Source organism: Monocercomonoides exilis (assembly GCF_001643675.1).
Source record: "Monocercomonoides exilis strain PA203 chromosome Unknown scaffold18-1597598, whole genome shotgun sequence".
Lineage (NCBI taxonomy): Eukaryota > Preaxostyla > Oxymonadida > Polymastigidae > Monocercomonoides > Monocercomonoides exilis.
This window is the reverse complement of record NW_027150563.1, coordinates 1,089,513-1,112,269: the sequence shown is the minus strand read 5'-3', so window position 1 is coordinate 1,112,269 and position 22,757 is coordinate 1,089,513. Positions and strand designations below refer to the sequence as shown.

The following is a 22,757-nucleotide window of genomic DNA, read 5'->3' as shown; positions in this document are numbered from 1 at the left end:
TCCTCCATTTTGAAATGTATTCCTTTAACCGTACTGTTAAGAGGCCTGCAGTCTAGGATCTGCCTGTATTTGCCGTTCTTCTTCTTCACAAAAAACAAGGTGTAGAGTCATTTCGCTGCACCTGGAGGAAGCTGAACCAGGACCCTCGAAGCAAGGCCTTCCTGCACCCACTTCGCGCATTCTTCCTCTTCCTGCTTGGATCCAAGGAAGCCTCTCCCAGCCTCCACCACCTTTTTTTAGGCGCTCCCTTGCACTCTTCTCCCTCCAAATTGGTAAGATTCCTTCCCGTATAACACTGCGCACCCCCAGTGAATCCCACTCTTCCGCAGTTAGCTGAGTCCCACCCCCTGCAACTTCCACCTCCAGGCTCCTGGTGCTTTTGATGGAGAAACCACTCTCTACCACATCCTGCTTGACCTTCCTTCTGATCGAGTGCCTCCTTGGGACGTCGCACCCCGAAAAAAATAGGTTCTCGTGCGTTGTGCTCTGATGATGGCTTCTCTTCTTGTCTTCCATGCTTCCAGTTTTGGTGTTATCTTTGCGAGCTTGTCGCTGGAAACGAGGGGGTCTTTTTGGTCTTCCTTGAGAGTGCGAGCTGCATCAAAACCAAACTCAGCCTGAATTCTTGTATGGCTTTCCTCCTGGAGCGCTTCAGCAATAAGGAGCATGACGTCTGATGTCCTCTCTTTCCTGGCTTCACCTTCTGGACGAGACATGATCAAATCCTTTGATGCCAGAATAAGATATCTTTCCACTCTGTTCTCGCTGGAATCGAGCACGTCTCTTAGCCAATTTGATGATCTTGCATGATGATGAGTTCTGGCTGGAATAAATGGCGTGAAAGCAATGGATTCTAATTGCTCAACTGTTTTCGCTAAGTCTGCGGAATCCGTGTGAAGATCGAATACAGAAGAATTGATGTTATCATTAAATTTGTCCTGGCAAAGCGAAGAAAATGACGGAACATGGCTTTCTGTCCGATCTGCTGGTGCAGGTTGTGAAGTTGCTGGGAATTGGTCGGAAGTGAGAGAACTGCTTGAGGAGGTAGGCTGAAATAAGCCCACGCCGCCCGTTGATCCGCCGAGGGAAAAATCACCGCTCAGTCCTGATGTAGGTCCTGCAGTTGATGCTTCCATGTTAATAATCTGGTAAGCGACAGAGCCCTTAATATAGGCTCCTTACTCCCATAACAAGAGGTGTTGCAGTTGATCGTTTGTTCCGGAGAATTAAGGTTCTCTGTACTTTAATCTTTTTTTTTTCCCACAAAGAGTAATTTGAATAAGTTCATTTGAAATGGAGCATTTCTTAAAATTAATAAAATATTGAATGAGGATCAGAAATGTGAGATGAATTCAGATATTTGTGACAAGATGAGAATTTTTAGAACAAAAAATAAAAATATTCCTATCTCTATCTTTATTCTACTGTTCTTGCTTTACACTCACCTTTCTTTCCTTCTTTTTTTTTTTCCCAATCTCTTTCCCTGTTTTCTCCAATTTTTATTAAAACGATTTCTCATTAATTTGTGTTATTTTCTTGTCTCTGTTCATTTTCTGAAGATTTATTCAATTCTTTCACTGCTGATGCCAAGTACCTCCTTTTCGCCTGAGTGCATATATCTGGTCTCTCAATTGCTCAATCTCCTGCTTTTGCTGGCTGATTTGCCGTCTCAGTGCATCGTTGGCTGTTCCACCGCTTCGTTGTGTAGAAAGAGTTGGGAAGTCCGCAGTCTATTCAATAATAAGAAATATGAAATTATTAGAAGAATATTCAGAAATGTGATTTTGATGGTTCATTTAAAAAGAAAATATAATAATAATAATAATAATAATAAAACTCGACTCATTCTTCCAACATACCACTTTCTGCATTGATGTTCCAAGTGCCTTTTCAATCTGCTGCTGTTCCTCCAGTGCCGTTCCCAGCTTCTTCAGCTCGGCCGTATTCTTCCTCACCAAATCTGCCAGCTCCATCCTCAGCTGCAGCAGCTTCTCTTCCTCCAGCGCAACTTCCATCGACAGCTGCTTCTCCTCTTTCCCAATCAGCGCCGTTAGATCAGACGACGCCTTGTGGCTCGCCCACCGCATTACGTCCTCTGGATTCACCACTTGCCCAAACTTCAGCATAGACACACCCCGCAGCTCCTGCTGCTTCGCCGCCAGCTCCGTCTGCTTCTCCTTCAGCTGCGACTTCACTTGCCGCAGCTCCTGCCGCCTCTTCTGCAGCAGCGAAATGTACTTCTCCTTGTTCACTTGTGCCTTGTCCAAGTTCTGCAGCAGCGTGTTCACCTGCCCCGTGGTGCACACCACAGCCTCTGCAAAGTCGCTTCGCAGCGCCCAGCTGACGTCCTCTGGCTCGTTCTCATCAGAAAGAGAAGAGGAAGACGAAGACAAAGGCGAAGACGTGGGAGACGAGGAAGGAGTGGAAGAAGGCGCAATCGCTGCCTGGTCGAGGTTGCTGAGCGGGATCTGGTGGAGGTATTCGATCTGGTGTGCCTGCAGTGCCACCACTGTGGACAATCTGTTCAGCTTGTCCTGCTTCACTTTCTGTGCAGACACAATCTGCTTGTCTGCCGAACGCAGCGCCTCTTCTGCTTTCTTCATCCGCTGCGTCAGCCCCAGCGTCTTCTCCGACAGGTCTCTGATCGACTGGTCCAGGTACTGCTTCTCCTCCACATGCGGCAGATTCTCCTCAGCCAGCTTCAGCACCTCGTTGTATAGTGCTTCGTCACACCCTTCTGGCAGTGAGCCGTCGTAATCCTCTTCTTCGTCTGCTCCTGATGATCCGCTCGACGACTTCAGCTGCTCCTCCAACAGATTCTGCGAGTCAATTGTGGAGACTGAAGAATCGTCATCGCCTTCTTCTTCGTCGCTTTCTGTGCTCTTCTTCTTCACTGTATGCTCAAAGATCTTCACAAACTTCGTGTAGAATGGATTTTCTGTGCCTTTGTTCTCGTTCATCAGCTTGTCGAACTTGTGTCTCGTTTCCTCCTCTTTTGCACGCAGATTCAGCAAATCCCTCTTCTTCTGCTCCATCTTCCGCTGCGACCACATCATCTGCTTCGTCAGCTCTGCTTTCTCCGTCTTGCACTGCCTGTATTGTGCAGACAGCTTCGCGTCTTCCTCTTCAAACTCCTTCAAAAGCACCAGCTCTTCAAACAGAGTGACTAATCTCAAGTCTGCGCTCTTGATCTCCCCCGCCAGTTTGAACCTGCTCTTCCTCAATTCATCCACCTGCGCATCAAACTCGTTCACCAGCCCTTCACTCGCCAGCATCAGTCTCCTTCTCTCCCCTCTCAGCGCCATAATCCTTGTCGCCCTCTCAATCTGCTCTAACATCGAAACTGGAATCGCTCCCAACATTTCCCTCCGCTTCGAGTCCAGACTCGACAGGTCTGATCCGAAATCGCTGCTTCCCTGTGCACTGCCCATTCCATTCGCAGCAGACGAGCCAGCATATGGCGGTGGGAACAAATATGTGTTCTTGTCAGCCCCTGGCAGTGGCTGGGTAGCCATTCCGTGCAGAAACGGATGAACTTCGATGGGATCAGAAGGAAATGCTGTTGATGGATCCCATGGGTCAACTAGACGCACTTCTTCATCATCACCAAATGAGGTTGAAGAAGATGAGGAAGAAGAAGATGAAGAGGAGGAAGAAGAAGAAGACGAAGATGAAGATGATGTGGAACCCTCCTTTCGTCCTCCTTCTCCATCTGCCCCATCACCATTTCCAGATGCAGACGATGTTGCATCACCTCCCTCACCAGCTCCTTTCTCTCCACTTTCTCCTCCTTCTCCCTCACTCGCTCCACTCTTCTTCTTCCCGGAATCTCCACTTCCACCTGCATTCATCAGCCCAATTCCCCCGCTCTGTGCCTCCCTTGCTGCTGCTGCCTCTCTCTCCTTCTTCAGCGCGAGGCGTGTCTCGTACTCTCTGATATCGCTGTCTGACACCTCCAGCATCTTCTCTGGAAACTCTGCCCCATCCCATTTGGGAGTGAAGATGTGAACAGCATCGCCAATGTCGCGGGAGATGTCGTGCACACGCGCTGCGATCATCCGTAGCTTCACAATCAGATTCTGCTTGTGCGACCGCAGCTTCTCCAGAAACTCGTTGAACCGCATCTGGATGTTGTGCACACCGTACTGGTGGAACAGAATCTCTCGCTCTTTCTTCTCTCCATTCGGCCTGTCCCTCTCTGCCACCACAAAATCAGGCTCTGTCTTCAGCTTCTGCTCGCCCACGTCGCTCATCACTGCATCGATCATCACCTGGTCTTCTGGCTCAAACACATCTGACCCAGCCATCTCTTCCATCCCTCCCCCAGCTGCTCCACTCCCAAAGTGAGTGTCACCAAACTTCCCTGTTGAGCCAAGGGCGCCCGACCGCTTCGCCTCAAAGCGGTGGGGATCAGGATACTTCGGCTTCTTTGCGTTGTGCGCTGCCCACTCTGCCTCTCTCAGCGCTTTCTTTCTCTCTCTCTCCTGCTCCTTTGCCAGTGTTGCTGCTTTTCCAGTGAGTGTCTTGTTTGCCATCTTCATAGTCGTGCCTCCCACTTGTGCCACACTCCCTCCGCCAAATGCACTTCCACCTTCTGTTCCACTCGTCACTGCCCTGCTTCCACCAAATCCCTTCTGCGGAGACTGGTTTATGTGCGACGTAGCAGACTGTATCGAACCAGCAGGCGAGCCAGCACGATGCTGCTGCTGCTGCTGTTGTTGCAGTTGCATTTGTGTCTGATCCATTCCTCCTCTCTTGTTCTGTGCAGGTGTGTGGAGTGTGCCTGTGCTGGCTGAGCTGCCTGACTGCGAGCTTGGCGATTGCCCTGCCATGGGCTGTCCGCCATATTCATTGTGGCTGCCTCCACTTGCCTGTGTTGCCTGCATCATCTGCTCTCTTTCTCTCTCTTTCTCTCTCAGTCTCTGCGTTGCTTTGGCCTGCTGCATCTGCGCTTTGTTCATCAGCAGCTGTGTCTTCTTCAGGATGTGTGCTGGCAGCTTCACCAGGCGGAACGAAGAAACCGAATGTCCGTTTTTGAACCCTTTCACCGTCGTGCGCATCATCTCGATGTTGTCCATGTATCTTTCATTCGCCTTCTTCAGCCCCAATGACGCCCGCACTGTCCCATTCAGCGCATCTCTCCGCAATTCCGCCAGCCGCTCCTCCACCTGCGCCGCAAGAATATTCCGCAGTTCAGAATCTGCCTCCAGCGCCTCAGGGGGCAGCTGGGCAGCAGAAGGGGACAGTCTGTTCTTGTTCTGGAGCTGAAGGAGCTGGTCGCGCAGCTTGGCGATTTGGAAGCGCATGGCCTGCTTCCTCTTCTCTGCCTGTGTCATGTACTGCTTCTCATCTTCTTTTCTGCGAGCCTCTTCCAAACAGAAGGCGCCTGGTGGGATGTCACTGGATGAGTCAGAGAAGACAGGGCGTAGAACAGTCAGGACGATTGTGGGGATGGCAAGTGTGGATGTGTTGGGGGCGAGGTATGTGGAGAACGAGGTGGGCTTTGTCACAACACCTGGAAGTGCTGTTGTTGTTCCCTGGGAAGAAGAAGAAGATGAAGAAGATGAAGAAGAAGAAGATGATGATGATGGTTGCAATGGTTCTGGTTTGTCAGCATCATCTTCCCCTTCTCCTTCCCCTTCTCCTCCTTCTCCTTTCTCCTTTTCATGTTCAGACTGAATGCTATCTCGTTGCTCCCCATTTTCATTCATCCTCTCCTCCCTCTCCTTCATTTCTCTCTCCTTCTGCTCTTCTGCTGCTTTCTGTGCAAGCAGTGCATCTTCGTCTATTTCAATCTCTGGCTCTGTTAATCCTGCTCTTATTGCCTCTTCTGCCCTCCTCCACGCTTTATTTCCACCAGGCAACTGCACTTTCTCCTTCTTCTTTGCCAAGTACCCGCCTCTTCCTCCTTCGCGCTCGTTGCCTTCTCCTTCTCTTCTTTCTGCTTCTGCTTCATCTTCGTCTTCGTCTTCCTCGTCGCTTTCATCCTCTTCCTCTTCTTCCTCATCATCTTCATCCTCTTCCTCTTCCTCTTCTTCTCCATCTGCATTCAATTTCTTCTCCTTTGCAGGAGGAATAGCTTGACACATCACATATGAAAAGTCGCCATTTGGAAGATGTCCTTCGTCTTGCTCCTCGTCTTCAGCTGCATTATACAGAGAATTGGATCTGCTAACCTTTAGATGAGATTCTAAAAAAATATACAAAAAAAAAGTGAAAAATAAGGAAAAATAAACAAACAACAAATATTCAAAGAAATACAAACCATCATCTCCTTCCTTTTCATTCCCAGTTTCACCTTCCATCCTCTCTTTCCTTTCTTTCCTCTCTTTCCTCCTTTCCATCACCATTTTTTCTGCTTTTGCCATCGAAACCGGCTCATAATACGCTGCGTCAAAAGCAGGCACTTGCGGAATTATTGGCTCAAACGGCTGGTCGGTGCGGGGAATTAACGGCACAGCCAGCCCTCTCTTCTCTTCCAGCAGCTGCTTCAGAGTGGCTCTGGGCTTCATCTCCCTTCTCTGCCTCTCTCTTTCTCTGCGTCTGCCGGCAAATGAAAATTCATTTTGGGCGTCCGATTCTTCCTTTTGATTGTTCTCGTTGCCTCTTTCATTATCTGAAAGAGGATAATTTCTTTCTCTTTCTCCTTCTCCTTCCTTTTCTTCCTTTTCTTCCTTCTTCTCCTCTTCCTCCTTTCCTTCCTCTCCCACTCCAAAGAACTCCCTCACCTTCTCCTCCCACCTCCTCTCCTCCTCCTCCTTCACATTCCCATTTACATTTACATTCACATTCACTCCAACATCAAAGCAACACACTGTCCCATCTACCCCTCCACTCACAATCCTTCCCCCGCCCACAACAGCCACTGAACTAACTGCACAATTATGCGCATGGACACCCCAAATCGGTGCTAGCTTCGCCAGAAGCGGATGAGAATTCGGAGGAAGCTGCGAATGTGGACACGAGCAATGCAAAGCAATTCGCCCTTCTTCGTCTCCTGTGACGAGGAATGCATAGCCAGGTGTGAAAGAGTAGGCAGTTAGACCAGGAATACGATACACTCCTGTTATTTGGGAAGGCCTGGCTGGAGTTGCAATGACTCCTCTGCGTCGGCTGCGGAAGGTGAGCTGCTGGTTGTCGGGGGAAGAGAACGAAGGGTCATTGAATGAAGAGGATGCTTGGTCAATGGGAAGAGAATGCTGACTCTGTGATGGATGGTGTGAAGAGGTGGGGGTGATGGGATTGCCAGAAGAAGAAGAAGAAGAGTTTGGAGAAGCAGAACGCAAAGAAGAAGTATCTTGTTGCTGTTGTCCCATCGCATTTGATGCAGGTGAATGTGCTGGAAACGGCGAAGGTGATCTTCCTCTGCCTGCGCCGTCTGCCGACGTCATCACAGAAGCTGGTGTGCGTGAGCGCTCAAATCCGTCTCTTCTTCCCATGGGAGTTGGAACACGTTGGATATTCACTGCTGCATTTGATGACGATGCTGCTGCTGCTGCCTCTTCCTCTTCTTTTTCTCTTGCAGCTTCATTCTCTCTGTTCTTCCTCCCCCTCATCTTCTTCGCCTGCCTCTCTCTCTCCTTCTGCCTCTCCTTCTCCTTCTCCTCTTCCTCTGCTTTTGCATCCAGCTCATCCCCAACAGCACCAGAGAACGTGTATATTCCCCCGCTCAGTGTCCCCCCCACCACTGCCACTTTGCAGAAGCCAAAATCAATGCCTCCATCAACCACATGGCACCCCAACAGAACTGGCTCTGACTTCTTCACTGGCTTCGGAATCAGCCCTTCCACAATCACCTTCGCTTTCTCCCACAGCTTCTCCTCTTGCGGCGTTCTTCTGGGTGCAATTGTGCCATCAGCAGCTGCTGCATCTTTGTCTTCCTCATTCTCTTCGCCTTCTTCTTCATCGTTTCCTCCTCCTTCTTCCTCTTCTCCTTCTCCTGCTTTCTTGCCCTTCTTGCCCTTCTTCTTCCTCTTTCCCCCTTCTCCTCCTTCTCCTCCATCTTTCTCTTTCCCCTTCCCCTTCCCCTTCCCTTTCTCCTTCTCTCCTTTCTCTTCCGCTGCCTCGTTCTCCTGCTCTTGTGCTTCTGCCTCTTGCGCCTCTTCCACCAACAGCTGTGTGATGTCCTGCAAGTTTGTCTCTGCCTCTTTCTTCAGCCTTTCAAAGTGCTCGTTCATCAGCCTCTCCCTCAGACACTTCTCATCGTGCTGCAAAATGGCATCAACTGCTGTTGCATACGGAAACATTGCAACTTGTGTGAATAGAGCGGAATGGAAGGGGGATACGGCCTCAGAAACAGAAGCAGAAGAAGAAGATTGTTGTGTGTTGGATGATGATGATGATGAGGCATTGGGAGTAGTCAATGAACGTGCTGTTGAGTCATCCAGTTGCGATTGCTGTGTAGGCGATGACTGAGACTGCATTTGCGTTTGAGCTTCTTCACTTCCAGTGGCATTGCCATCACTTCCCTTCCCAGTTGCTTTTGTTGGGCTGTTATTATTATCAACTGCTGCTGCTGCAGATGTTGCCGGTACAACCACACGAGGCGGAATATAATTTGCCGGCGCAGGTATAATAAATGTCTCAGCGCTTAAGGGCTTCACGACGATGGGCGGGATGGGGATTTCGTGGATGCTGCCGTCGTCGCAGGCAGCCAGCACAAAGAGAGCATTCGGGATGGACGAGAGACGAGTGGGCGGTTTGTACACGGCAGGTATTTTGGGGATGAATGGGTTGGTTTCTGGAAGGTTGTTGGGAAGAGGAGAGGATTGGGGTGATTGGGGTGATTGAGGTGATTGTGCAGAGGTTGAGGGAGGAGATGATGAAACAGAAGAGGAAGAAGTAGTAGCAGCAGAAGAAGAAGCTACTGGTTGTGGAGAGGTAGAGCGTGGATTCACAGGCGATGGTGTGCGTGCTGGTGATGCCATGTTCTGATCTCCTCCAAATCCTTCTCGCTCGTTCTCTTCATCACCCAGCCCTTCTGTCCCATACTCAATTCCATCGCTATCCTCAAAGCCGTTCGGGGTCGTAAACACTTTCTTTCTGTTTCCTTCCATCGGAGAAATATCCGTCCCTTCTGCCATTTCTCCATCACCTCCTTCGTTCTCTCCATTCTCTCCATTCTCTCCTCCTCCGTTTTCTCCTCCTTCCTGGTACTCCTCAGCCGTTCCTTTGTCCATCTCCAGGTTGGGCTCCAGGTTTGGCCATGTTAAGCTGACCACACGCGACGACACCCGCACAAACCCCACTGGCCCTGCTGACTCGATGGAGGCAGGGAGAGCAAAGAAGAACACAGTGCCATCGTCTGACCCTGTCACAATCAGCCTCACTTCTGCCCCTGAGTCGTCCCACAGCTTGTTCGGGCTGACGGAGATGCAGTTCACTCTTTCTGTGTGTGGCTTGAATGCTGTCTGAATCTCAAGAGAAGGCAGCGGAGGCGCCACAACCGCACGCTCCCGCACAATCTTCGCCCTTCGCCGCTTCTCTTTCTCCAAGTCTTCCTCGTCAAACAACTCGGAATCGCTCACTTCTTCTTCTTCTTCCTCGCTCTTTGCTGAAGATTCTTTTCCTCCCTTTGCGTTTTCGCCCTCTGATCCTTCTTCCTTCTCAAGTGATGCGACTGATTCAGACAACCCCTTCTCATCTCCTTCTTTCCCTTCCTTCTTCTCTTCTTTCTTCCCATCTCCTTCCTCTTCCCTCTTCTCCGTCTCCTCCAGCGCCTCCATCTCAGCCTGCTCCGCCTTCCTCCTTGCCCTCCTCCGCTTCATCTTCTCTCTCCACTTGCGCTCTTCCTCCGCCTCCTCCGCCTCTTCATCCACCGGCGGGACAGGAGCCAGCGGTGCCGGTACAGAAATCTGCACGATTTTGATTGAGCCGTCTGCACACGCCACGATCAGCCGCTTCCCCACCACGTCGCTCTCTTCGGGGCACCAGTGCAGTGCTGTCACAGGCGACTGGAATTGTCTCCAGCAGCTCACTCGCCGCCGGGCCGCGTCCATCACAAACACTTTCCCGTCTTCTGAGCCAACTGCCACACCCACGCCGCTCACATCGCTGCTGCACAGCTCACCCCGTGTGCCGCCCTGGAGCGCTATGCAGGTGATGTTGTCTGGAAATGAAAAAGAAGATAATTTTCATAATTTTTTTGAAGTGGATTGAGATAAGAAAAGAGAGAAAAGTGAATGGTGGTGGAAATAAAGTTTGTAATTAAAGTTTCATTTTTTTCAAGAAAATATTATTTTTTTATTATACATTAAATAAACGAAACATTCAATAACAGAATCACACACCAGACGGATACTCGAGCTCGTGCGTGACTATGTCGTTCTGATAGCTCAGACGTGCAACCACTCCGTTTTCAGTGTGGACCATCCACTCTTTTTCTCCAGGTACCAGCAGGCGGATGGGCAGCCTCTCTCCCAGGCGGATCTCCTTCAGCGGCTTAATCACCTGCACCACCGTCGCGTTCAGCACCTCAATTTCGAAGTCTGCCCGCAGCCACCACCGCACACAGCCGTCGAACCCCCCAGTCACCAGCATCTTGGAGAACGTGTCCAGCTTCACACACTCACACGCCCCGTCGTGGCACCCTTTCTCTGCACTGCGTCCAAACTGCCCGCGTAGCAGGCCCGCCTCCCAGAGGAGCAGAAACCCAGACTCAGACCCGCTGACGATCTGCCCGTTGGGAAGCTCGGCAAAGGAAGAGATGTCGGTGAGCTCCACAACTCCAAATTTTCCGATGTCTCCCTTCAGCTTCAGCCCAGTGAACGTAGATTCCATCTTCCAGAAGCGGATATGGCCAATCCCAGACGTAATCAGCTTACCAAACTGGAACGGCGAGAATTCTATGGTGAACACATCCTGAGAAAAGGCCTTGTTTTTCAGAAGAACTTTGCCATTTCTCCAATCCCATATTGTGAGCATGTAATCTGGATGCGTTCCAACACTTCCTAGTCTGTCACCATTTCTGTCAAAACGAAGTGCTAAAATAAATTTTATTTTTAAAATTGAATTCAGATAATAATAAAAGAAATCTCTCTTTTTAAAAAAACAAAAAACCAGTGTAGCCAGATTCGGTGCCATGGCGAAGTGTTTGAACAAGGTGAAGTGAGGGAAATGAGTATATTAATATTCTTGGGTTAATGCCTCTTTCGCCGATTGCAATCCATTTCCCACTTGGATGAACCTTGAATAAAAGTTTTGAATAAAAATAAAAAAATTTTTGATAAATATCACAATAAAAAATCTATTTAAAATTCAAAAATAGCAAAACTGCAATTGATCCAAATCCTTTGTTCTTTCCATTTAGGCACCTTATAAATAACAAAAGATTGTAAATAAATATTTAAATATGTTATATTCAAACAATTGTTGTCTTCGTTTCAAATCCTGAAACGCAACAAAATTTCCCGTAACGTAAGCAATGGTATCTGGCCCAACAATATGAACATTATTTTTTCTACGCTGCTCTATTCCGAAAACGTACCTGAACGAAATTTATAAACAGTATTGCACCAAGAACAAAAAAAACCTTATATCCCCGTTTACAAGGTTGTGTCGTCTCCTTATAACCTTTCTTTTTGGCGGGGCTTTCTCCTCCTTTGGCGGAAGAAAAGTAACTTCTTCCGTTTCTCCTTCAATTTCCATTTCCTTTCAAGATTTCAACGAACGAAGTGAAATTATGGGAAAGACCCGCAATAAAAAATTATTTCTTTTAATTTGTGTCCAAAGCGATTTTTAAATGGCAAATATCCATTCTTTTGATTCTGTTCCTTCAGATGAAGATTCACTAACGAATCCCTGGAAGGCAGATGAAGATGAAGCTGATTCTACTGAAATTTTAGAAATTGGGCATTCAATCAGCGGTAAAAAAGCTAAAAATCCTTGGTATACTTTCAATTTGTAGTATCTGTTTCTTTAATGTAACTTTTTATTTTAATCAATGTTAGGGGTGAAAATTTGAAAAAAACGAAGCAAAAAAATAGTTTTTCTGAATTGAATGATGATAATGATACTGAACAGGTTAGAAGTTCATGATTCAGTTGGTTTATTATTTCATAAAAATGTATATTCTTTAAGCGAGTTGTGATATTTGGAAATTTGCACGATGAAGTTTGGAGTGATAATCTTCCTCCGGGGACAAAACCGAATTATTGTAATGTATGTTGATTGTAAAAATTTTAAATAATTATGTTTTTATTTTGCAAATATTGTGACGAGTGTAGATGGTTTTAAAAAATTGTGGATGTTTATGCTTTGTTGGACCTTGTTGTTCGACTGTAAGAAAGAAAGATTATTGCAAAGTACTAAAAATGTTTACTCCATGGATTTCGTTAGTACAGGTGTTCATCTAAATTGATCGGATATAAAATTAAATGAATATTTACAAATGAATATGTAATTATAGATTGTTATGTTCATTATTTCTTTATGCCTTCATGGTTTTGCTCCAAAAACAATTGGACCAACATCTGAAGCATTGATTGAATTAGGCGCAAAATATCCACCACTTATTAAATGCTCGTATCATGTATGTTATTGTTTGATTGAATGAAATTAATTTTGAGAAGTGACAGCATTTATTGAAGCATTTTAAAAAACAAGAATATTTTTTTCTTCAAAAATTTAAAGTTCAATTTTAATTATTCTCTTTCTAAATAAACAATATTCGTTATATGTCTATTCGCTTAGTTTCACCGCGTAATTTTGCCTTGTTTACTTCATTCTGATATTACGCATATTTTGATGAATGGATTTTTTCAATATCAAGTTATGTTTTATGGTGAAGCAAGATGGAAATTTGGAAAAACAGCTTTGGTGTATTTTGTATCTACATTTGTTGCGTCGTGGTTTTCTTGTGCAATTTATTATACTTCTATTGGAATCGGAGCGTCAGGTGCTTTGATGGGTATTTTTGGTATGCGTTCATGTAAAAAATGTCCATTGATTTTGTTATTGATGATTTTTTTTCTCTTTTTATTTGGTTAATAAATTTCTAATTTTCATATCTTCTTCACTTCTTTGAAATTTATTGGATCTTCCATTAAACTGTGTTATTGTCCAATAATCATATCCTCGAAAGGTTATGCGGTTGTTGAAACGGTTGATAAGTGGAAAACTATGGATAAAATGCAGCGGTTTGCATCTGAATAATATTCATCGTGATTAATTTTTCTTTTCTTTTCTTTTCTGTTCTTTATTACTATCATTGTTATAATTATTATCATAATTATTCTAAATGCCTCTGAAATTCAAATGCAAATGAAAGAGTTATCTGCATCGTCTTTTTCTGTTCCTATATCGTGTCGATGGTTGTTCTGTCTCTTATCATTCCTGCCATCGATCACGCAGCTCATCTCGGCGGCTTTATTTCTGGATTTTGCTTAGGCTTGATTTTCATACTCAAAAAATCCATTTGGAAAATCGTTGGCTTGATTTTGCTGGCAGTGTCAATAATTGTGCCGATTTTGGTGTTTTATCTGGCAACTGGACCAAAATGCGGATAAATCTATTTGTGTCATCTGTTTAATTTTTTTATTTTTATTTGGTTGTTGTTTGAATTATCTTGTTTTTTATTTTTTTCATCTTTTGTGTGAAAGTGTCTTAGTATGCTTCAACTTTTGTTAATGAATTATTTTTTTCTTTTTCTTTTTCTTTTTTTTATTCTTTTCATTTTTTCTTTCATTTTATTTATATAAAATTTAACATTAATTTCTGAATTATAAAATACACTATAATATTTGAAGTTCTTTCCATTTTCAATATTACATCGATTTTTTATTGGTCCATATAACAAGATGTAACAAAACTTTATCTGATTAAAATTTGATTTAAACAGGAAAATATGGAAAATAGTTACCAATGATTAGTTGAAGAAGTGTTTTCAAACAACTTTGAAATGAAAATAAAATAATGACAAAATAATATTCTCAAAAATGGAAATTAGAAACAGGAACAAAATCTGAAATGGATTTAAAATAAAAAGGATTGGAACATAAAAAACAAATATCATTCCTATTTGAAATCAAAGAACACATTGTAATGAAAAACTAAATATTCTTTCCACACATTCAAAGAGAGTTGAAAGTCAACTATAAAATGCTCTTCCTCTGCTGCGCCGCGGAAGAGCAGCTGGATCGCTGGGAGAATAAGAAGAGGACGTGAAAGCAGTCGAAGTGGATGAAGAACAGACATCTTCAGCAGGCTTTGGCTCAAGCAGAGGAAGAGAGGGAAAAACTGTTTTTGAAGATGAATCTGAATGCGAGCGAGAATATTGTTCGACGCTGCCAGCAGACTGAGGGAGCGTCTGCATCCACGACGGAGGCTTTGGAGTCGCTGGATAATAAGTCATTTGCTGACCTGTAATCGGATTGTAAGATGATCTCGTTTGGCGAGTATATGTGTAATAATTTCTGCATTCCTTTAAATACTGCAAACAAATAGCCCAATCTTGCTCATTTCAAAAAATAAAAAAAACAAACTAATTTTCGTTCGTCATTTCTTTTCATTCGCTCTCCGTCAAGTCCATCATTATATTTATGAGTAATAATATCACACGAAACACTAAATTCACCCATTGAAGATGCAAGACATCAAAAATAAATGGTGGAAAAAAAACCTCCCAGCAGTTCTCTTTGAAACCCAAGAAGGATGAAGTTTTCCATCTTCTTTTTTTTCATCCTGAATTCGTCGAAGTTCAGCAGCTTTTCTTCTTTCTTCGCTGATTGAAAAAAATTTTTACGGTTAATTGAATAAAAAAGCGTCAGCAACAAACATAGTCCTCTTTAAATGCACATCCAAACGAATTTTTCTCGGATCCTTTGGCTCGATATTTGAAACCTCTAATAATAATAGTTTCAGAAAAACAGAATTAAAAACAAGAATTTTTAATTGATCGCAAAAAATATCATTCAAACGATTAAAACTTGGATTCTTCAAGATATCTGAAATTTGATCTGCTGCAGGCTCATAAGAACGTATTGGACGATGAAACTCTTTATTTTTTGATAAAGATACGTATTTCAACATTTTCAAACAAATAAACAAATGGAAAAAAATAACCTTCACTTCTCACAGGCAACTGTTGCTTTGATAATGGTGCCAATTCAGCATGTTTAGCATAACTGTTTTGTAACAAATCCATAAAAATTGTTATGGTCCATTTAAACGGACAATAATACTCATTGTAAATTTCAATATTTTTTACCATTTTGATTCATAAAAAGTGTATGTTATTTAAACCTGAGCATTATCTGTCATCGTGATTTTTCTTTTTTTAAAAAAAAGTATTTTTTTTTAAAATTCAAAACTGAAACTTAAGTGCATAACCCCTACTTTTTTTTCTGTAAATGAAATGTACTGAAAAAAGTTATATTTCTCTTTTTCAAATCTTAAGCAATATTGTAGTTTTATCCAACAAGAAACTTCAAACAAATTTTGGAAAATAATAATTATAATAATAAAATATGAACAAAGCCTATTCTCAAAGATTTTATTTTAAAAAAAGATTCAAAAATAATAATTATAATTTCAAAAATTATTTATCATCGGATTCTATTTTTCCATCGAAAACGGAGATTTGTCAAAAATTTGATTTACATGCAAATTGTCTACTGGAATACGAAATGCAAAATTGTGCTTCGATAAATCAGTTTCATAAAAATAATGAATATTTTGGAGCATTAATTAAAATGCGTGTAAATGAATGTCTAATTAAAAAAATAAGTCAGATACCCAAATAATAAGTAATCATTACAATATAATTTCTACAAGCAACTCCTTTTGGAAGGCTCATCCCAAACACAATTACGGTATCGGATGCATAAAACAGAATTGAACCAACAATTCCAACAGATCTACATATTCTAGAAGAATCAAAGAACAAGTTAACAAAATGAAAATTAGTTAAATTGAATTTATCATAACATGAGTTTTCAAGCAAAGAACATACGAACATCTTGAAGGCTCATCGGGTATTATAATCATTGTAAGAACTAAAGAGCCTTCAACTAGAAAATATAAAACTACAAATGGAGCAAACAAAGCAGGATGCTGAAAGTAATTAAGATTGATAAGCATGATAATCACAGCACATGTGACAACGGCAAATGATCCAAAAACAATTTTATGCAAATACGGAAAAGGATGTGTTGGAAAAAAGGCCAAAATGTAGAAAATGTGTCCTCCAATGAACGCTAACATTCCACAACCAAGAAAAAATATTCCATCAAACAATAAAAGGACATCTCCAATTGCTCCAAACAAAATTCCAAATAAAATGAGAGCTTTTTATTTTTACATTATGTTCATTTAAAGAAGATTTACATCATTCTTTCAAATGAAAATTTAGGAACAAACAAATACAATTTTTTGACTGAATAGAATTTTTCTGATGAATTAGACTTTGCTTTCTCCACAAACGTCCAACAAGCGGCGCCAGTAGTAAAACAGGCATTGCTTTAGTTGCAGCTCGCAGTTCAAACTTATTCTTTTGCACTCCAACAAGATAACAAACTAAAAAAGAATTATCAAAAAATCTTTTTGGATAATGCAAAAGCTAATACAAAACTTGCACTACATGTTTGAATTACATATATAACAGCATCCATTTTCAACAAGCTTTTGCGAACTTTTCATTTTCCTCATATCAAAAATTTTAAACTTTTGGGATAGTTTCACAAATTATTGGAAAAATTCAGTTTTGAACACAGCGCTGTATTATCAAAATAGGAATTTAGTAATATTTTATTAAAATAATTGCTTTCAAAATGAACAATTAGTATTTGAGCAATTCACTATTCATATTCGCAGAAAAAATTATTAAAGAATAATAATATCAAAATATTTATAAGCTTCCTCTTTTTTGGATAAAAAAAAATACTTTTTATGAAATGACAGAAGAATAAGTTTTGAATGAAATGTCGATTTTTTCACATACACAAAATTACAGTTTCACTATCACAGAAAGAATATAGGGTGATTTATTAACACGAACTTTTTTAAAAACCCGGACATTTTTTTTAATAATAAGTTGATTTTTCCCACTTTTTATATTTTTTATATTGTTTTCAGTATATAAGGAAAAATCAATGACTGAAATTCTAGATAAAATTACTATACCTAATCTCTGATGGATGGGGAAATGGGGGGGTTAGCTCCTCCATCTCTGATTAGTGCCTCCCCTGAGGAGATTAGGTAATAGCAACGGGGCTGACTAAGTTAGAATTTAATCGAAAATATTTTTTTTAATTTTTTTTCATTACAAAAAAAATTTTTTTTAAAAATAAAAAAAGATCATTACCAAAAATTTTTTGAAATGAGTGTTGTGAAAAATAGAACAGAACAAGGATTGCTAAACATTAGAAATCAAATGATGTCATTTGGTTATAGGCAAATAGAAAATCGTTTGGAACGCATGGCGCGCATAGTTGTTGATGGACATGTCAGAATCGTTGACGCAATAAATACCAAAGAGTTCTCTCGTTCAGCAATAATAAGAGCAGTTTCAGCAATTGAAAGCGGCAGAGCTGTTGCAAAACCTGGCAGGCCAGAACTATTTAACAAAGATGATAAAAATACTATTGTTGGAGTTATTAAAATCGAAAGTTTATCCGGAACAAGTAAAAATGCAAAGAGAACAAGAGAATTAGTTCGATAACACATTTATTTATCTTTCGTTTTTAATAACAAATATTTTTCAGATGGAATCCGTCCTTTCCGACAAAAAAAGATGATCAGAAACTGATTTTGATGAAAACACCAGTGTGTCCAAATCAAATCCATATCTATTTGCAAAAAGGAATTCTGAGCTTAAAGCGTCCATTCCCAGAAATGTGGATATCCAACGTCTTTCGGTATCCAATCAACAAGCTCTTCTTCCTTTCTACGAGCTTCTGCAAAATCTTCACAATTCACATCATTATTCACCTTCTTTAATTTATAACACCGATGAATCTTCACTCCGCTTATCGGATTCCTTCAAAACTCTTGTGATTCACCCCACAGTAGTTCCAGCTGGATTTCATACAACACCCACAAACATGCCAAATGCCACTTTGGTTGTAACAGCTGCTGCAGATGGATATTCTCTCAAAAGCATTGTGTTGTGGCCATGCCACAAATTACCAAAGGAAATGCGAGTTCTTCTGAGCGCATTCATTGATGTTTGGGATAACAACGATGGATGGATGACGGAAAGCATATTTCAAAGATACGCAGAAGAGGTTTTATTAACTGGAATCATCGAAAGAAGGAAAATATTAATGAGAACCAATGAGAGATGTTTTCTGCTTTTGGATTCTCACTCTTCTCGGGCTCAGCCTGACATATGGCAGAAATTTGCTGACAACAACATTGACGTCGTCACTTTTATTCCACACAGTTCACACATCACACAACCTCCTGATCGTGGTGTGTTTGCTGCCCTCAAAAAATGCATCAACTCTCTTTACTCTGTGCCTCCAGATTCTACCATTTCTCTTCGACGTGAGGCCATTTCCAACGTTCTTCCACAAGCTCTTCAGACAGCATTACTTCCTGCAACTGTTGTTTCTTCGTTCAAGAAAAGCGGCGTGCTTTCAAACGAGTGGCATTCAGTACTATCAACACTTCCAAAGGAACCTTCGGTAACACTGAAAAAGAGAACACACAGGTTTGATTTTTATGGAAAAATTATAACTGAACAAAAATTGCTTGAAGAATGGAAAAAAGAAAAGAAAATGAAAGAAGATAAGAAAAGAAAAGATAATAGTGATGAAAAAGAAGAAAAAATTCTTTTCGCAGCTGAAAAGCCCCAAAAAAGAAGATTTAATAAATCCCACATTTTGAATGATGATGTTTTGGATGATGAATCAAAGCAGAAAAATTACAGAAAAATTGTAAAAAGAGAACTTGTTGATTATGTTTATTATTGATCATTTCAATTTTCAAAATTAAAACATGATTGCTTGAAAAAAATTTTTTTTTATTTCAAACCAAAATTAAAAAAAAGTTCGGTTTTATAAATCACCCTAATTATTTTTAAAAATATACACCAAAAATTATTCAACATCGAAAAAGTTTAATTCAAGATTGAAAAACTATAATTCCAAATTGAATATATTTTATTCAACGTCGAAAATGCTGCATCATCCAAAATTTGAAAAACAATTTAAAAATTAATACTCATGTCAGTTTCTTTTCTTTCAGTTATTGATCTGAGAAATTTGTCAATGTCAATCAGAAAAACATTTTTTGATGTTTTTTTGGTGTTTGATTGTGTGAAATACTGGAAATAGGATAAAACTGAATTTTATTTAAACTCTTTACATGTATTCAGGAGATTATAAGGAATTTGAGCAAAAAATAAAAGTGATAGGATAGTTCATGATCTTGTTTTGTGCACAAAAATGAAAAAATTCTTTTCATTTACTGAAAATAAAATGTTTTATTTTTCATTTATTGCATTGGAAACTGAGAAAATATATCTTTTTCAATATTCAAAATGAGAAAAGAATCGATTGATATCAGTCTTTATCATAGAAACCAGTTGTTAAAAACGAAAGAAAAACATTTCCAATAAATAAACATTTGCAATTATAAACATTTGCGTCAATAAAATTTCCTAGGTTTTGACTTTAATTGAAATTCTGAACTAATTAACTTCTTTTTCGATCTTGAATTAAACTTTTTCGATTTTGAATTAAAGTTTTTCGATGTTGAATTAAAGTTTTTCGATGTTTTTTTAAACTTTTTCGATTTTGAATTAATGTTTTTCGATGTTGAATAATTTTTGGTGTAATGAACAGAAATAGGCATAGGTGTAAATTGTACCACTTTCAATTTGCATTTTTAAAAATTTTGAATATCATAGCATTAATCTACATTATTTAACGAAGCGATTCAAGGAGGTAAATTTCGAAATTCGACCAAAAATTTTTTCTCTGAAATTCAAAATTTCCTACACCCATAATTTTTTAATTTTGATCATATTTTATTTAAATTTCTTTTTCTTACTTAGCATAGTTCGGATGAATTTGGCGATGATATGGAACAAGATAAAATATTGTGTAAAATGGTAAAGTTATCGAAATTACAATTGTTATTTATTTTATAACTCTGTTTTTTGACTGATTCAGTATTTGTATTTTACTCTGATGCGCACTTAATTTCAATGTTGTTTATCTTGCACAATTAATAACAATATTTATATAAAGTGTGAATGTGCTTAATATACATAAATATTTCTGTAATAATGAGAATATTATTTTTTAAATTTTGAATTTTAGTTAATGTTCCATAAGAGCAAAGGATTCAAATGAATTATGGACAAACGCTGTTTTCCAAATGACAAATGCGAAGCAGAAAATAAGAGAGGAAGAAATGAAAAGAATTAAAGGATTTGACAAAAGCAAAGCAAAAATCCAAGATATTGAAAAGTAAATACACATTTGTTCATCTTTTCCAAGGTGTCTTTCGGAAATTGCAATGAGAAAAGTTTCAAAACTAGAATTTGAATAAGTGACGAACTGGGGCTGAGGAGAAAGGATCACCTTGTTGCAAAAAGTTTGCAAGGCACGGAGGAGTCTGGCTGTTAGTCTGAAGATTAATTAAATGCTTCGTAAAGTGGAAGAAGAAGAAGAACAGAGGAGAGGAGAAGATTCGGAGGACAAATAAAAGGTTCAAATGAGTATTTGTGCAGCAAATCCATGCTTGTTTGCATGGATGGAACGACTTTGGTATTTCTGTTTCCTTCAATGGAAGTGAAAGCAGCTGTTTGTTTCTGAGCAGAGACAAAATAGAAAGCAGTGGAAGAAAAGAGAGAAGCAAAAAAAAAAAAGAGAGAGAAGGACGAGTGTTAGGTTGCATTAAGAGAAGTCGAGGCAAGATAAATCCTCACTTGATGAGTTGGAAGAGAAGAAGTGATGATTGATGAGCTGATGCTCCGTCGAGCAGCAGCGGAATGTGTTGATGATTTTAATGAGAGAGGCCGGAGGGCAGTTTGCTGTTGGAAATACGAGGAAAAAAGATGGAGATAAAGATAAAGAACATAGAAATAAAGGGGATTGACTGTATGAGAAGAGAAGAAGGACTAAGAGGAGGAAAGGAAGAGTTTTAGACAAAGAGGCATTTGATATATGCAAAGCAGAAAAGTGACGAGGTTACTTCTTAAGTCTGTTCTAATATCTAAGTCATTGATTTCATTTATCCCAGATTATATCTTCTAAATTTTTTGTAATTTTGTTATATGGCTGTTGATTTTTTCTTGTTACATTTAACTGTTCGTTTATGTTATTTCTTTATTTCTTTGACCATGCTGTCGAATCATCAACCAGGTTTCTGCATTGTGTCTGAAGAATGAGCGAAAAACGCGGGAGAAGAAGTTGCGAGTGACCTTAAGAAAATTGCAAAGCCAGCGAAACGCTTTTGCAAAGGTTCTGATCATGAATTTGGGATAACCAATGCCAATAGAAAAATTAAATATCAACTTTTCGCAATTTTTGAAGTATTTTTGCAAATAAATGAAAATAAAAAGTTCAACAAATGCGTGGCACATATTGATTATTTTTATAAAAAATAGTTAATATAGCTGAAAAAGGTGCAGCAGCATGGAGCAGTAATTGCACACGGAATCATCTATAAAACTGAACAAGATCTAAGAGAGGCTATGACTGCTGAGCCTCTGGGATGTCTGTGAAATCGGACTGAGGTAAATCAGTCCATAGGCTGAATCCGCACATTGAATTTGTTTATGATGCTCTTTCTATGCTCTGCGTCTGTTGAATAATGTGGCAGCGTTGTGTGACAGGGTTTGTGGGGCAGCTTGGTGCCGTTGGGTGGCGTTGTTTCCTTTCAGAATGTTATCTTTTCAGCCATACTGGTGGAGGTGTGCCATTTTGTTTGCCTCACGAGTGAGCTGTTAATGTGTTACACCTTTTTTATGTTCTTTTTTTTCGTTTTTTATTTCTCAACAGGGCGCAGCTGGGAATGTTTCTCAACAGAAGAATTTTTCGATGATCCAAGTGCCTGGGGAGGCCCAAACAGCGGGGAAGGTGATGGTTGCAATGAAAATGGAGATAATGAGGAGTGCAGTTTGGAGACGAGGAGCTACAGCAGAATCGAATTTTTTTCACTTCAACGGCGATGTTTGGAAGCTGTGGCAGTGCCAGCACAAATACGGATAAGAATATTGGACGACTTCCTAAAGACCTGGAATTTGCCGTTATTTCAGCCAGCAAAAATATTTCGACTTCAACTGTCCACTCGACACACTGAAGAGCGTAGGCGAAGTCGAAGAAAGAGAATTCACCCCAATCACACTCACTATCTTCCCTCTCCCAACAACAGAAATCTTCTTTTCACCAACACTGATTGTCTCCCCTTCGCTCACATGCCTCCCACCCAGCACTGTGATTGTCGAGCAAAGCTGCGCCATGCTCTCCCCCACTGCATGCCCCACTGTCTTGCAAGGCGCTGACTCGCTCATTCCACACAGATTGCTTGCGTCATTCCCACCCACCCCAACAAACCGATCCTTCATCCCCTCCTTCAGCCAATCCTACTTTTCTGTGTGCTGATACACATAACTGCTTCCATTATAATATTGGCGGCACACTCTCTTATCATCACTATTCGTTGTGTACGATTCATAGAACGGGTTAGCCGATGAAAAGAGATTATTATTGTCTTGAAAATACACATCGTGGCCATATGGAGTGGAAGCGTTGCAACTGCAATCGTGAAAGAAGAAGAAATAATAATAATAGTTGTGCTTGGAGCTT

At 40.8% G+C, this 22,757-nt stretch overlaps 5 protein-coding genes across 5 annotated transcripts; 2 read left to right on the top strand and 3 right to left on the bottom strand.

Moving 5' to 3' along the window:
• Nucleotides 1-398: 398 nt before the first annotated feature.
• MONOS_11024 (uncharacterized protein) lies at nt 399-1,136 on the bottom strand (the record flags this gene model as incomplete). Its single annotated transcript, XM_067863521.1, has 1 exon — nt 399-1,136. The coding sequence occupies one exon, from the start codon at nt 1,134-1,136 to the stop codon at nt 399-401; it is 738 nt and encodes a 245-aa protein (XP_067728915.1).
• Nucleotides 1,137-1,231: 95 nt separating this feature from the next.
• On the bottom strand, nt 1,232-11,646 carry MONOS_11023 (putative WD repeat protein; the record flags this gene model as incomplete). Its single annotated transcript, XM_067863520.1, has 8 exons — nt 1,232-1,730; nt 1,860-6,190; nt 6,266-10,108; nt 10,290-10,982; nt 11,059-11,185; nt 11,273-11,312; nt 11,366-11,485; nt 11,531-11,646. The coding sequence occupies 8 exons, from the start codon at nt 11,644-11,646 to the stop codon at nt 1,575-1,577; spliced, it is 9,426 nt and encodes a 3,141-aa protein (XP_067728914.1). The 3' UTR covers nt 1,232-1,574.
• Nucleotides 11,647-11,733: 87 nt separating this feature from the next.
• On the top strand, nt 11,734-13,704 carry MONOS_11022 (putative peptidase S54). The gene is made up of 8 exons (XM_067863519.1): nt 11,734-11,886; nt 11,949-12,021; nt 12,079-12,159; nt 12,225-12,341; nt 12,407-12,529; nt 12,691-12,916; nt 13,082-13,136; nt 13,268-13,704. Exons 1-8 carry the CDS (start codon nt 11,741-11,743, stop codon nt 13,503-13,505), a joined length of 1,059 nt encoding a protein of 352 aa, XP_067728913.1. The 5' UTR covers nt 11,734-11,740; the 3' UTR covers nt 13,506-13,704.
• Nucleotides 13,705-13,858: 154 nt separating this feature from the next.
• On the bottom strand, nt 13,859-15,248 carry MONOS_11021 (uncharacterized protein; the record flags this gene model as incomplete). Its single annotated transcript, XM_067863518.1, has 7 exons — nt 13,859-14,428; nt 14,481-14,562; nt 14,618-14,719; nt 14,774-14,840; nt 14,916-14,993; nt 15,061-15,122; nt 15,241-15,248. 7 exons carry the CDS (start codon nt 15,246-15,248, stop codon nt 14,087-14,089), a joined length of 741 nt encoding a protein of 246 aa, XP_067728912.1. The 3' UTR covers nt 13,859-14,086.
• A 1,880-nt stretch (nt 15,249-17,128) lies between these two features.
• Nucleotides 17,129-18,911, top strand: MONOS_11020 (putative DDE superfamily endonuclease; the record flags this gene model as incomplete). The annotated part of the gene is made up of 3 exons (XM_067863517.1): nt 17,129-17,193; nt 17,389-17,603; nt 18,004-18,911. 3 exons carry the CDS (start codon nt 17,129-17,131, stop codon nt 18,909-18,911), a joined length of 1,188 nt encoding a protein of 395 aa, XP_067728911.1.
• Between the last annotated feature and the right edge of the window lie 3,846 nt (nt 18,912-22,757).

What these genes read in the sequence shown, in the direction of transcription:
- MONOS_11022 (XM_067863519.1), top strand. Translation starts at nt 11,741, where the DNA reads ATGGCAAATATCCATTCTTTTGATTCTGTTCCTTCAGATGAAGATTCA. An exon ending in CAAAACCGAATTATTGTAAT is followed by an intron (nt 12,160 to 12,224) that starts GTATGTTGATTG and finishes TGACGAGTGTAG; the next exon opens with ATGGTTTTAAAAAATTGTGG. An exon ending in ACTATGGATAAAATGCAGCG is followed by an intron (nt 13,137 to 13,267) that starts GTTTGCATCTGA and finishes TGCAAATGAAAG; the next exon opens with AGTTATCTGCATCGTCTTTT.